This window comes from Monodelphis domestica, chromosome 3 (genome assembly GCF_027887165.1).
Source record: "Monodelphis domestica isolate mMonDom1 chromosome 3, mMonDom1.pri, whole genome shotgun sequence".
Taxonomy (NCBI): domain Eukaryota; kingdom Metazoa; phylum Chordata; class Mammalia; order Didelphimorphia; family Didelphidae; genus Monodelphis; species Monodelphis domestica.
In genome coordinates, this window is record NC_077229.1 from 255,671,713 (window position 1) to 255,687,699 (window position 15,987).

General features: G+C 35.7%; 1 protein-coding gene across 4 annotated transcripts in view; it reads left to right on the plus strand.

The window, feature by feature from the left end:
• The window catches only part of SPIRE1 (spire type actin nucleation factor 1), a 282,349-nt gene that overhangs the window by 158,786 nt on the left and 107,576 nt on the right, over positions 1-15,987 (plus strand). For all 4 annotated transcript variants that reach the window (XM_016431690.2, XM_007487737.3, XM_007487739.3 and 1 more), the window contains exon 4: positions 8,796-8,921. In XM_016431690.2, coding sequence (XP_016287176.1) covers positions 8,796-8,921 — 126 coding nt within the window. The remainder of the gene's footprint in view (positions 1-8,795; positions 8,922-15,987) is intronic.

The window sequence follows — 15,987 nt, forward strand, 5'->3', positions numbered from 1 at the left end:
TATGTAATAAACCTAGCAATGGATCCTGGTGGAAAAGTTAAAGAAATAAGAATTATAGTAATGGCACATTTATTCAGCATCAGTAGGAAATAAGCCATTTCACCCTATTGAATTTTCTAGAAAATTGGTTTACCTATTTAAACACCAAGTTAAAAATGTTTTAATGGTAACACCTTCAAATTTATAATTTTCCTATTCTCTTAAACATAGTAATAATGGAACATTTCCCTCAGAATAGTCATAGTTTGAACATTACTTTGTATAATGCATGATTCTCTTAGAATTCTCTGTTTACATATATAGATCTGACTTCTCCTGTACTTGGTGAGTCCATATAGCTATGATTTTAAAAAACCCCAACAATTAATCTTCTGTCAGATTTTTAATAATTCCCTTCCAGTTTTGCTAACTCAATAACTTGTTAGGAATATGGAAGATGATAAAAATGTTCCTATTCTTAGCTGTACTACAAATATTTGCTACAAGTGGATTTAATTTATTTATTAAAATATCAGGTTATTGTAGATGTCAAAAAACAGAAAGAAAACTCACGTATGTTGGTGATTATTTTTATAGCAACTTTAAGGGAGGAAATAGAGAAGAATTGCATAGGATATACAAGCATGGATTCATTGTAGTAAGAATTGTGGTGCTATTCTCTCAGAACCATTAATTATTGAAGAATAGAAAGATTAGTCAAAGAATGTTTTAGAAACAGATCAAACAATTACTATTCAGCTACATATATATGTATATATGCACATATATTTAACTTATTTGGAGACAATTAGTGAAATGGCATCTAATTAGAAAAGTTACTTTGTTAGACAAAAAGAGCGCCCAGTCAATTTATCTAGAGTCCATCTCTCTATTGTGGGTTTCTGTCTTGTCTCATCTCTCATTAGGATGGCTTTCCTCCCCCTCCCCCCAGGTAATTTAGCTTTAGTTGTTATATTCCTGCTTTATAATAGGTGTTATCTTTCTGTGTAAAATAGAAATGTGTGTTTGTGTGTATGTGATCCCAAGAGGTATTAGCCTCCTAGGAAATCGCAAAGGTAGAGTGTAAACTTGTAGATATCATAAAATATATTTAGAATACTTGCTGTGCTCCCATTTTAATTTAAAAGTTGACTGTTGGAAACCAGAAATAATATTTCTAGCTCAAAGGAAAGTAATTTCTTTGATAGTATCTTTTAGAGCTAAATGCTCTGAGCAATTTTTATAAGATTATAGAACTTCATGTTAAATACTTTTAACAAACTTTGATTTAGTATATGTGACAGAGGCTAAAATATTCAGTACTTTGAAACAGTTTCTTCCTGCTTTGAACAAAAAGGATTAGTCTGTGAAGCAATAAAACTATTAAAGAGAGGCTTCATTTGACCTAATCAAAGAACCATACTGCGAAGTTAAAAATACTGTCCTTTCCTGGCCCTATTGTTGTCACTTAGTACACATATGGCGAAGTCTTTCACTGTTGATCCTCTAATATGGCTGTTACCATGCACAATGATCTTCTGGTTCTTCTCACTTCATTTTGCATCAGTTCATATTGATCTTGCCATCCCCCCAAAATCATTTCCCTCCTGCCATTTCTTATAGCACAGTAGTATTCCATCATAATAATATTCCATAACTTGTTCAGCCATTCCCCAGTTGAGTATCCCCTTGATTTCCAGTTTTTTGCCACCTCAAAAAAAAAAAAGAACAACAACCTTCCACAAATATATTTGTACACTGCCTTGAAGACACTTTCTTGTTCTTTGATTTTTGGGGAGAAAGACCTAATAGTGGTATTGTTTTTTGTGCTCTTCATGTTCAGTGTCATCTAATTAGTTTCTCAAAGGAAGTATTCATGATATATAGATGTGAGGCTTCTGTGTTAGTCTGTAAGGATCTCTGTCTCTTTATTGCTGATGCTTTTTTCCCCAACATACTTGTTATCCTCACTTAGTCTTGCTTTGCACTGAAGTTACCCAGTATTCAAAATACATTTTTAATTTGGAGGGACTTAGCATATTCTTCATATAACATCCTTATTTGATTTTCAACAGAAGAGACTCTATGAGCTCCATTATTTCTCTAGTTGACTTTCTGCAGAAACCTGTTGTAAAAAGTCAAATAAAAGACTATATGTCTTATAAAATGATGTTTCTTGTTGCTACTGGCTGTAAAATAAACTTTGCCAAGCTCTTTATCTCCAAGAAGAACCCAAATCATCTCTCTAGTTAATTTCAACTGTCTTCTGATTTTCTTATAGTAGTAAGGTTAATACTCTAGTTGTATGTCAAGTTGGTTTCCATAGAACAAGGATTTAAAATTCAGGGGACTTATTGTCCAAGTTAAATTTCATGTAGATGTAGAAATTGGAACAAGACTCATGATTTCACTGATATAGGCAACTCTTACAGGAGGAAACTTCCTCTACCATTGTAGAACCAGGCTGTCTCTTCTCTAGAGCTTGTAAACTTAAAGAATTGCCAAGAGTTCTGATAGGTTAAGTACCTTGCCCAGAAAATAAGAAGTCACTGTAAGATCCTTATATGCTTATAGAGGAGTAGAAATAGTACTAAAAAGAAAAAGTAAAGAATAGCACCTATATTGAGATTCAGGCTGGAAGTAACATAATTGTGTTGGCAAGGAGTAATTCATTCACAAAATAGGTAAAGAAAGAGATAATAGGGACATTTAAAAAAATTCAGATCTGATTAATACTTCCCCCCAAAAAAAAATTGACCAAGGGAATATCATTAATTACTGATCTATATATCTGCTTTCCTATCTATCAGAATAATCACACATCTAAGGAACATCCTTGATGAAGTTTTTCATAAGGAAAAACATGTTTTCATAGATAACATTTTAAAGGAGGCTAAATGTTTACCATACCACAGTTAAATGAAAGAAGCAAAGGATACAAGATACCAAGGCGTTTTGGATATAGTACTGGGTCTGGAGTTAGGAAGACCTGAGCTTAAATTTGGCCTCAGTATTAGATGTGTGACTGTAGGCAAATCATTTAACCTGCCTTAAAATATCTTAACCTCAACTTTAAAATGGAGTTAATAGCAGCACATATCGAACAGGTATGTTGTGAGGACCAAATGTGAAAATATAAAGGCTTTAGGACAGTGTCTGCACATTTTAAGCTTTTCTGTAAATGCTTATTCCTTATGTTCCCCTCCCTACAAAATCAACTATAAATATTGATTGGATAGCCTATAACATTGCCTCAAAGACCATCTTCCAACCAGGTATTTCCTACACATATATCCAAATTATCCAAATTTGCTTTGGGAAATAAAACAACAGAGAGAAATTTATTCTAGAAAAATCTGATAATTAAAATGGGATGAGGCAAAATGCAAGCAAGACTATGGTTTTCAAGGGTGTTTGCTACAGGAAGGCAAAAAATCAAAGTTGCAAGAGTTCTTATGAATGGGGAAAAGGGGAGGACTTCCAGATCTGCCTTCCTGTTTGCAGATGATGTTGAACTAGTCATCAAAAACCAGCAGATCCTCATGTCTATTCAAGAGTCTAATGTTACCATCCATACAGGATATTAACATAAGCTATCAAAATAGTTTTTCCAAAAACCTCTAGGAGAGCATATTGTTCTTTGTAATAGATGATTTTAGTTATCTGTGCCTGAGCTAAATAAGTCTCAACTAATATGATTGCCATGTGGAAAAGGCAATAATCACTTAATGGCAGCTACTTAAAAAGAATACTGCTACAGATCTTAACCATTTTTGTGTGTCATGGTGACTCCTCAGAATCATGTTATAAAGTACATAAAATATATAGAAAAATACCTAAAATATTTTTAAAACCCCAAAACATTCACAGACTTTGAAACACTTCCAGAGTGTCTTGAATTTGAAAATATCTACACTTTAGACTTGATCTGGCTATTTTATCCAAATATTCATTTTTTAAGAAGCCTATGTCTAATTTTCAGATACAATTTTTAGGAGATTAGAACCTGATGAACCAGAGCACAAAGTGTTCCTCAGAGCTCTTTTGGTTTTGTTACTTGTGAAATGCTAAGAGGAACCTATATCACCATCAAATGTCAGAGAGCCTGCTAATGATAAATGTTCTTTTTCCCTGGGACATTGAGAAGAAATGTAAGAGCTCAAATTCCTTTTGCCCTAATGGAAACAACCACTACCCATAAATGTTAAATAAATACTGTTTGCTGTGAATTTAAGCAAAGAAAATTCTTCAAAGAGGGTGACTGGGATTAGGGTTGGAATTTAATTGCCTAAAGGTATATTATATGCTACAAGTGTTTAGGGAATTTTCTAAAAGATGAAATAGATTCATCTACACTACTTATTTACTTGTTCATTTCACATGGCGTGATAGTTTTAGATCTAAAATTTGTAGGACAGATTGAATGAAGATAAAAGACTGTTTCTTGGAATAGCTAACTGTCTTGGCCTACTACTCAGCTCTGCCTGAGAATATTCCTGGTAGTGACATTTTTTCACTAATACATGGAAATTGGGATTTTCTCACAATAGTCACTCTGTCTTCAGACTATGCGCCTTATAAAAGAGAATAAAGGAATGAGACACTTAATGAGTATTTTGTTGCAATAGAAGCTCTACTAGTGGTGACAGATCTGTTACAGGATCTTGCTTTTCAGAATGCCTGTTCAGTTCTCACCCTATCCTTAGCAGGGGGCAAGCTAAAGTTAAAAGGAAAGCTAGTTAGAGAAATGGTTAAAACACCAGGAGTGGAGTTAAAGTTTATTGAAAAGCTGCACTTTTTCAGCTATTTTATTTAACATACAGCTTGTTTAATAAGGCAAAGGAGAGGGAGGGAGTTACCTAGATATTTTAATATAACAAACAAATACATTTTAAAAAACCTTTTAGCATGTTAGGGAAGCATGTAATATTTTAACTGTCAGATTTAGGGATAAGGGAAGAATTTCTAGCCAAAGGAGAGCTAGAGAACATTATAGTATATAAAATGAATAAATTGATTACATCAAATTAAAAAGGGCTTGCACAAACAAAATAAATGCAGCCTAGAGTAGAAGGGAAGCAGGAAACTGGGAGAAAATTTTACAGCAAGTTTCTCTGACAAAGGCCTCATCTTTCAGATATTTGGAGAAATGAACTAAATTTATAAGAATACAGTTCATTCCCCAGTTGATAGATAGTCAAAGGATATGAACCGGCACTTTTCAGAAGAAGAAATCAAAACTATCTATAGTCATAAGAAAAAATGCTCCAAATCATACTACCTCATACTTATCAGGTTGTCTATTATGACAGAACAGAAAATGATATGTTGGAGAGGATATGGAAAAATCAAAATACTGTTGCACTGTTGGTGGAGTGCAAACCAATACAACCATTTTGGAAAGCAATTTGGAACTGTGCCAAAATGTCTATAAAACTGTATACCTGTTGACTCAGCAATTCCAATATTAGGTTTATAGCCCAAAGAAATTTTTTTAAATATGAAAAGAACCTATATGTACAAAAATATTTATAGCAGCTTTCTTTGTGGTAGAAATGAATAAAAAAGTGAGGGTTGCCCATCACCTGGAGTGTAGCTAAACAAATTGAGGTGTATGATTGAAATAGAATACTCTTATGCTATAAGAAATGATGAGCAGGATGTTTTCAGAAGAATCTAGGATGGCTTACTGTGAACTGATGAAAAATGAAATGAACAGAACCAGGGGATCATTGTACATAGTAACTGCAGTATTATATGGTGACCAATTATGAATGACTTAGCTATTCTCAGCAAATAAATGATCTAAAATAGTTCTAAAGGTCTTATGAAAAATACTAACCACTTCCAGAGAAAGAACTCATGGGGTCATAATGTAGATTGGAGCACACTTTTTAAATTTTCTTTATTATTCTTTTTTTTGTTTGTATTTTCTTCTACAGCATGACTAATATGGAAATGCTTTACGTGACTGCATATGTATATAATCCATATCAAATTACTTTCTCCAAGGAGGGAAGAAAGAATAGAGAAAGAGACACACACATACACACACATGGAGAAAGGAATGCAAATTTCAAAAATATTAAAATTTTGTTTACATGTAATTAAGAAAAATTAACTTCAATGTTTTTTTAAAAGGAAAGATCTTTTAGCTTTTTAATGTTTATAGATAACTTAAAAACAAGAAATCTGTATTTAAATACAAATCATTTTCAAATAAAGATAAAGGAATCCTTAGCTTTTAATCATTAGAGTTGACTTCACATGGTAATAATTGGTAATGTTTTTCTATCAGTTATTCATAAAAGAATCTTTCGTCTCAAAGATTTTTAGTTTTTTGTTTTTTTTTTTAAAACCCTTACCTTCTGTCTTCGAGTCAATACTGTGTATTGGCTCCAAGGCAGAAGAGTGGTAAGGGCTAGGCAATGGGGGTCAAGTGACTTGCCCAGGGTCACACAGCTGGGAAGTGTCTGAGGCCAAATTTGAACCTAGGACCTCCCATCTCTAGGCCTGGTTCTCAATCCACTGAGCTACCCAGCTGCCCCCAGATTTTTAGTTTTTTTAAAGTATCTTCTGGGCAAAGGCAAATTAATTAAAGACAAATTAATTGTAAACTCATAACATGCAAAAAGCACTCTCCTTGGTAAAAATCATTGTGTATGTGTCTTATTCTTTAGCACATTTCTAATTCTTTTTTTTTTTAAAGCTAGTACCAGTATTTTCCTGTCATCTTCTGGTTGCTGTTCTCCTTCCCTTGAAACATTCCATTTAGGTTTGCTTTTTGAGGACAATGGTCCAGACCCTTCTCATCCTCTTTGCCACCCGGAAATTTTAGCCATCAAAGAGACAGCTAGCTAATTCAATCAATTAATCCATATCATTGTATTAATAAAAACCTACTTGTGTATGAGAAACCCTTCCCTTTTGATAGTGGTCTTGTAAAGATAATTCCTTAAGCTGAAATAATGAATTCTCCCTTTATTGGAATGTTCTTCCCTTTGCTTCCTGGCTTCCTTCAAAACTCAGCTCAAATATCATCTTCTCTAACAATCTTTAACACTTTACCTGCCTATTGGACATTTCACACTAGATCACCATGTAATATCTCAAACTCAACATGCCCAAAATAGAATTCATATTTCCCACTAAGCCCTACATTCTTACAAAGTTCCCTATCTCTGTTGAACGAGCATAATTATTCCTGTCTCTTAGGTTTATCATTTCAGTATTATTCTTGACTCTTCACTCTCATTCACTTCACATATTCATTCATATAGGTTGCCAAGCCCTACCATTTTCCCTCTTTTCATTGTCTCTTCTGACCTATTCTCTCTACTCATACAGTTGCCACCTTTGTTCAGACCTTTATCACATCTTAAATAGACCACTGGAATGGCCTCTCCTTGTCTCAAGTCTCTCCCACTTGCTAGAGTAATCTGGCCTTTATATAGCTGCCAAAGTGATTTTCCTTAAGTAAATGGAGCTTTCCCATCACCTTCCCTCAGGTATTCCCCCGACTCAGGATTACCCTTTTGTGTTAGATCTTTGGAGGGCAGCTCCTTCTAAACTCTAATGCTTAGCACAATGCCTGGCACATAAGAAGTACTTACTAATTGTGTAACTTCAGGTTCCAAAGATAAGTCTGTGGATGTTTACTTCTAACATTACAACTTTTTAGCCTTTATTGCCCTGCATCTCTATGTACAATCAGCCAGTTGACTTAGTAGTGTTGTTTTTTTTTGTTTTGTTTTGTTTTGTTTGTTTAAGTAAAGGCATTTATTAAGACAGATCCACAGGGTGTCAATGGAAAATGTGAACTCAAAGTACAACAGAGAAACACTTATGTAGGATACAGATAGGGGGAAGGATAACTCACCTTCTGGTATTTCATGAACTTAGAAGTTCTTTTTCTCCTTATAAAGTCTTCACATTGTTATCTAGAGGTGTAAGTCTATTGAGTGAGTTGCTCACCTGGGATTCTTAAGGTTGGCATCTTTTTTATTCCTTAAACAGTATTCCTTTTTGCCACCAGGGTTTGTTTTCCCAGAAATTGCCTCTGGTGACTGTCTCTCTGCATCTCTGACTGTTTATAGGTGTGTTTCTCTACTGGATACATTGCTTCCTACTGGTCTATTGGGTTTGATGGCATGGTTGGGAGTAGAGGTGAGGTGAGTCATTTCCCTGGCTGCCTTGTGGAACAGGTGAAATGATTTTGCCTCTACAAAGTTCTCTTAAGACTGGCTTACTATTTTTTATATATAGGCCCACAGGAATGATTAATTCAATCAATGACAGGATTTTTCCTCAGTGTTGTCACTGGACTCATCAGTGGCCAAAGCCATAAACTATTTTTGTATCTTGAGTTGGGCATTATTTCCAAATCCTGAGATTCAGTCTCTATGTGTCCCTCAAACATGACACTGTATCTTACCATCTGTACGGCTTTGAAATTAGCTGTTCTTCTCTGGAAAGTACTGTTTCTTAATCCCTACTTCATAGAATCCAGCATTTCTTTCATGATGCAAATGAGGCTTCACCTTCTCATGAAGCCTTTCCTGATCCCTGCACAAATGCTAGAGTCCTTCATCCTTAAGCACCTTGTATTTAACTACCTTGCATTCATTTTGTATATGCTTAAGAATATACATTTTTTTCTGATAAAATTTAAGCTACTTGAGAGTAGGGATTATTTCATTTTTTTCACCTTTGTGACACTAGCCATGGGTCGGGAACCTTGTAATAATTAATAAATGTTTATTGATTTTTTTAAGTTACATAAAAACATTTTATTATCTTATTGTTTTATTCCATAGGTGTGTGCTGCCCATCTCCCAACTCAATCAGAGGCACCAAACCACTACCAGGCAGTATGTAGAGCATTATTTGCTGAAACAATGGAGTTACACACATTTCTTAGCAAAATTAAGAGTGCAAAAGAGGTGAGTACCATTTGATATTTTACTGGGTTTTTGAAGACTAGATGATGTTAACCACTAAAAGAATCCTTAAAAATTCTTTTAATTTTTCAAAGTATTAAAGGAATTCATAGAAGGGATTCATACTTATGTTTGGACTAGACGACCCCTAAGGTTTCATTCAGCTATAATCAATAATATCTCTCATTTAGATAGTACTTTAAGTTTAACAATTATGTAAGATAAACAGTGCAAATATCATTCTCATTTTATAGATGATGAAATGGAGGCTGAAAAGTTAAATGGCTTGATGACAGACCTGAGGCTGAAGTTATGATATAGAAGCTGTATGTCATTTACTTACCTGGAACATATTTGTAGATTATGGGAGAGGGAGGAACTTTTTTACTGTTTTCTTCATGTATTCATACTGTTTTAAAATATTTGTAATAGGAACCCCATGTTTTTATTGAAAGCTTTTTAAAGCTATTTAAAAATATAAATATACCTTTAAATTGGAACTTACTTACCTAATGAATTTTCCATGTTCCTTATTCTTCATTTTGTCTTTTTCTTGCTTCTCTATTTAAAAAAAAAATCCTTCATGTAAGAAGGCAAAAACTTAAATCTTCTAATTAATTTTAGCAGTTTGGTTTAAAAAAAAAAACTTTGATGGATAAAGGAGATTAAAACTAAAAGGAAATAACCCCAAATTCTCATTTTAGCCATTTGATTTACCCATGATACTTCTCTCTCCTTTTGACACAGATTACGTAGTTACTTGTAATTTAATTCTGAGCTGAGCATTTAATATGAAAAATGCTTATAGAAACTTAAACAGAAGATTCTATTTGTTTAAGAAAGCAAATCATTATCTTTCATTTCTTTTTTGGCTAAAGTACATAATCCAAAATAAAACAGTACATTGACAATTATACTTCCTCTGCTCTGGTGCCACTGAAAAGGGATTTAGAAAACTGGATCCTAAGATTTCATCCACTCAGATTTCTCTGGGGTATTTAATCACAGAACACTAGGATCTGCATCATGTTGCTATTTATGAACTACATGTGATTCTTTGTCTTTGCTTCTTTTTTCACAAAATAACAGAGCTAAAATGGACTTTAATCTAGCCTTTTCATTCTACAGCTGAGCAAATTAAAGTTCAAATGAAGTTATTTTAATAACAATACATCATTAGTAAGTGGCAGAAGTGGTCTTTTCCACATAACACCAGGACTTTAAAAAAATTTTAGATTAATTTCCTCTTAGTAAATTTATACCTTACAGGGAAACTAAAATCAGAGGAAATGGAATTACACTTAAGATAAAGAACATATTACACAGAGGTATAAAGGTGAGTGCTGCTATCTACAGTTGGAATTGCTTTAACATTGTCACTAATAGGTTATCAGGAAGAGCAGTTAAGATGCTTCATCTGAATGAGACACCAGATGCCTCGTATCCTGAGCCAATAGATAAAACAACTTTTAAGACCCAATTAAAAACTGGCTTACTCTTTATACTGCATCCCTTTGCATATGGAATCTGTTTGCATCCCTCCACTACCAGCTTTTCATAGTAGCTTAGATTTCTATCTAGTAATATGAATTTTGTGATAACCCATAAATAGCTTATCTCTTATTTTATTAAGATTCGAGTCTATCTCCTAATAGTGTAAACTGAAAGGATTTCACACTTGCCTATGTGTATTTTAATAAAGTTTAATTGCAATGAACAAAATACAGATATAGCAAGAACAAAGCAGTTTGTAAAACTCCTAATTAGGCATTTTACATTTCACTTCAGGTCAGAATTATCTGAACAGCTGTCTGTTGGTAACATAGCCAAATTTGTGGTATTCCTCTTCTTCTTGATGACCATTTTATAAAAGTGCTAGAGTAATTGTCAGTTGCCAGTCCTCCTTGGTCTCTATAGGACCTTAGGATCTTTTAAGCTCACAATTCCTTTGGAATACTCTTTTGCTTAAAATCAAACCTAAAGAAGCAAAAATGGCCAAGAGGCCCTGGTGTAAATGTGGGGTGTATGTGCATTTAGTTGAGTCTGTGCTCCATTTGGGACTGATAATATGGTTGTCCTGATATAGAGAAGGGCTTATCCTTACTTCACTGGAGTTCCAACACACCACCTGGAGAATCATAGCCAAGGGCCCTAACCAAAAGTTGTCTTCTTTTTTTAAACCTTTTAACCTTTTTTAAAAGGTCCAAGTCATAGAACTATCTTTTGCCTCTTGTTATATCCCTGTAATCTTTATGATTGATTGCTCTGCTCTTCCAGTTCAGTAGCCAGTAAGGAGCCCTCTGTCTTAGAGTATGAGCCTTTTTCTTTTGAGTCACATGTGACAAGAAGCCAGCTCCTAAGATCTCACATGTTTGGCCTGAGCCAGAAAGGGAGATCTGAGCCCTTGTTAGGTAGTTAGAAATATAAAACCCAGAGTCACTACTGGACAAAATATGAAACTCAGTTTCCTTTTCATTCATGTCTATAGTGAAAATTAAACTAGCACTCTTGACTCTAATATTCTCAAACAGCAATGCCCCACCACTCCTAGTAAGGTTCAAAATCTCAGCTTCCCTTGTCCATTTTTTTGGGGGGGGGGCTGGTTTTTCTTAGGTACAACAGAATGTCTCTTTAGGGAAATTGCCAGCTTCCCATTTTATAGTATCCCCCATATTAGTCTTTAGTGCTTATTTGGATATAGCTTTAAGTAGGAGATCATCTTAAAGGGAGAAAAGAACTTATTCCTTCCTTTGGAACATGGACATTTATTGCCAGGTTCAGTCATACTATTTCCCACCCACTCCCAACAACTCTTACTACCTAGTCAATGACCTCCATCTTACTCCTTTTGAGAACTTTCTCTGAGAATTCATGCTGGATAAAGGAAGGAAAGATTGAAGGAGGCCATGTATTCTAATAGTCCAACCTTGTCCCAGATAGCAGGAATAGAGCTTTGACATTTTTAAGACATGGTCAGAAGAAAAAATCCATGTTTTCTTTAGTTCTACCTTTGGAAAGTTCTTTTTTTTTTTTTAATTTCAAAACAATCATAAGATTCTTATTGTGTGATTCTCAGCAAGTCACTTAACCTATATTTGCTTCAGTTTCCTAAACTGTAAAATGGGTTAAATAATAACATCTACCTCAAAGGGTTATGAGAATCAGATGAAATAATATTTGTAAAAAAATACTTACTATAATGCCTGGCATATAGTAGGAATTGTAAATGAATGTCAGCTTTAACATTATGACTGGATATAGAAAATAACAGTGATGGAATGGAGTGCACTAACAGCTGGAGGAATCAGGCAAGGTTTCATGAAGGAGGCGATACTTGAGCTGAGTGTTGAAGGGAGATGAGTTTTCAAAAGGTCAGATCAATGAAGGAAACCATTCTAGGCATGAGGGATAGAAGGTACACAATTTTAGAAATATGATATAGAAAGTAAATAAGTCAGTTAGATGGACTACAGCCTTGTTGGTGAAATTGTGGCACTTGGGGAATACTGGGGAGCCGCTCCATTTCCCCTCCTCCTAGCCCCTGAGGACATTTTTTGCATGCTCCACCCCTCTATCTAGCCAACCAAAGCAAGCACTTTCTCCTTCAACTTGCTCCTATAGTCCAGGGGTCACAGGCAGCTTGAATTTGTCCTTTGGGCACTCAAACTGGAAAAAGGTTTGCCAATCTAGACTATTGTATATGAGAGATAGAATATGGTCAAGTTGTGAAGATATTTAAATGCCAAAGGAAATGAATTTATATTCCTTTAGAAAAGATAGAGAACCAACCGTGGAGTTTTTTTGGGAAAAAAGGAGTAGTATGTCTTAAATTTAAGAATTATCCATTTGCCAGCTATGTGAAGGATGGGTAAGAGAGGAAAGAAATTGGATGTAGAGAACAATTAGGAATCTATTGGAATTCACTAGATCAGGGATGAGAAAGGCCTGAATTAGGGACATTTTAATTCAAGTAGAAAGTAAGGGATTAAATTTAAGAAATGTTGAAGTAGTGAAATTCACTAAACTTAATGCCTAAGTGACTGAATGTGGTGAGAGTGAGGAGTGAAGTATGACTGAGGTTGTGATCATAGGTGGAAAATAGGAGTGCCCTCAATAAAAATAGCCAAGTTAGAAAGAGGGGTAAATTTAGGAGAAAGGATAATGAGTTATGTTTTGTTTATGATGAATTTGAGTTATCTATGGTGTCTCCAAATTGAGATATCAAAAGCTAGTTGAAGAGTCTTGAGTCTCTGTGAAGAAGAGAACCCCCAAGGAGATGATATGATATAAATGGCAGAAATAAAAGTTAATGTTGGTAAAAAAGAAGGGCTATCTCATTTTCCAACATTGGAGCAAAGGAGAAGATGTAGGGTACAACAAGGTAGAGTTATTGAAAGTGGGAAATGTAGGAAGGAGTCAAAGCCTTTTCCAGCCTACCAGCCTAAGTGCTGATCTGGTGAAGTCCTGCTCATTCCTGGGCAAGGGCTCCCTCAAGTACCAATCTCCATGTGGAAGTCCAGGTGGCATCTTTAGCCAGAAATACACCAACACAAGCCTCTTCTTTCAGGCCCAGTCACTCACCCAGCAAGCCTCTCTAGCATAGAAAGCTTCAGTCAAGGATGAGTCTAGAACGTGACTGCTTCCAAGAGTCATCCTCCAGCCTATTCACCTACACAGAGTGAATCCAAGAAGAATCTCCCTTCAGCTCAGCTCACCTACACAGAATGAGTAAATGAATACTTGGGCTGGCCTTTTAAAAGCAGTTTTCTCAAAGTCACCTCCTGTTGCTCCCCCACTTCATGGGAACCAGTCATAGCCTCCCAATTTGCCTAGCACTGCCCAGAGGAGGGCAGTGACCTTTGGAGGTGTGAGATTTCTCCAGTAAATGACTCATGAACTCTTCTACTTAATGGTTAGCTAGGTGCTAAACAGGAGTGCTTTAAGTTCTTGATTTGATTAAATTAAAGGTTGCTAATGCATTGCATTAATTCTCTCTTCACAGAGGGAAGAGTGAGAGGTAATATAGATAGCTTGAGAACAAAGAATTGAAAACAGCCCTTGTGGAGAAATATGATAGAGTCACTCAGAGGAGGAGCTGGAAGTCACATGGCAGGGTGTGTGAGAAGAGCAGTGGAATGGCAACCATGAATGGTGACAGGGCAGAAGACTGAATTTCTAATGTTCACCCTGATGAAGCACTAAACTAGACAGCTTTTGCCCAACTTGCCAGGACCAGGGAGGACAATGAGATTTCTATCTTTCCTCATGTTTTTGAGATAGACCCATGCATGTAAGGAGAAATGTTCATTCTGATAATTTAGGTTTCTAGGAGATAAAGTCTAAAATAAACAGAATTTTTATTCCTACTGTAAGAGTTAAATTAATATCTAATACTTCAAGTATTATATTTATAAAGTTTATCATCTGACAAAATAGAACTATGTGACTAAGTTTTCTACCTGCTCAAAATGCCCACTCCATGTGAATTGATCCAACTATTCTGGAGGGCAATTTGGAACTATGCCCAAAGGCATAAATAAAAGATAAAGGCATAGATAAAAGACTGTCTGCCCTTTGATCCAGCCATAGCACTGCTGGGTTTGTACCCCAAAGAGATAATAAGGAAAAAGACTTGTACAAGAATATTCATAGCTGCACTCTTTGTGGTGACCAAAAATTGGAAAATATGGGGATGCCCTTCAATTGGGGAATGGCTGAACAAATTGTGGTATATGTTGGTGATGGAATACTATTGTGCTAAAAGGAATAATAAAGTGGAGGAATTCCATGGAGACTGGAACAACCTCCAGGAAGTGATGCAGAGCGAAAGGAACAGAACCAAAAAAACATTGTACACAGAGACTGATACACTGTAGTACAATCGAACATAATGGATTTCTCCATTAGTGGCAATGCAATGTCCCTGAACAATCGGCAGGGATCTAGGAGAAAAACACTATCCACAGGCAGAGGACAAACTATGGGAGTAAAACCCCCGAGGAAAAGCAACTGGTTGACTACAGGGGTTGAGGGGACATGTCTGGGGAGAGACTCTAAATGAACACTCTAATGCAAATTCCAACAACATGGAAATGGGTTCGAATCAAGAACACATGTGATACCCAGTGGAATCGCGCATCATCTATGGGGGAGGGGAGAAAATGATCTTTGTCTCCAATGAATAATGTTTGGAAATGCTCAAATAAAAAAAAAAATAAATAAAAAATGCCCACTCCACCAGAGCTGCTGACAGGAAGGAAAAGAGCCCCAGACATGGAACTCCACCTAATTTATATCCTGTCTACATCAGCACATAACAACAGGAAGTGAGTGGGGTTCTGGGAATCGTAGTTTTGCTGGTAATCCTAGTTTTTAGGGTAACAGATTCTAATTACACAATCCCCCTGAGATCCTTTGGAAGACTAGTCTCCCCAATGGATCTTATAAACATAACCAACTTATAAATTACAATAATTTGGGGACAAAAGAAAATAAAGAGAAAAAGAACAAAACCAATGATTTCTACATTTGACAAAAAGCCAATTTGGGAGTAGTCCCCTTTGGCATAAGAATATACATTCAATATCTACCCTTTGATCCAGCCATAGCACTGCTGGGTCTGTACCCCAAAGAGATAATGGACAAAAAGACTTGTACAAAAATATTCATAGCTGCGCTCTTTGTGGTGGCCAAAAACTGGAAAACGAGGGGATGCCCATCAATTGGGGAATGGCTGAGCAAATTGTGGTATATGTTGGTGATGGAATACTATTGTGCTAAAAGGAATAATAAAGTGGAGGAGTTCCATGGAGACTGGAACAACCTCTAGGAAGTGATGCAGAGCGAGAGGAGCAGAACCAGGAGAACATTGTACATAGAGACTAATACACTGTGGTATAATCGAATGTAATGGACTTCTCCATTAATGGCGGTGTAATGTCCCTGAACAATTTGCAGGGATCCAGGAGAAAAAAACACTATTCATAAGCAAAGGATAAACTATGGGAGTGGAAACACCGAGGAAAAGCAACTGCCTGAATACAGCGATTGAGGGTACATGACAGAGGAG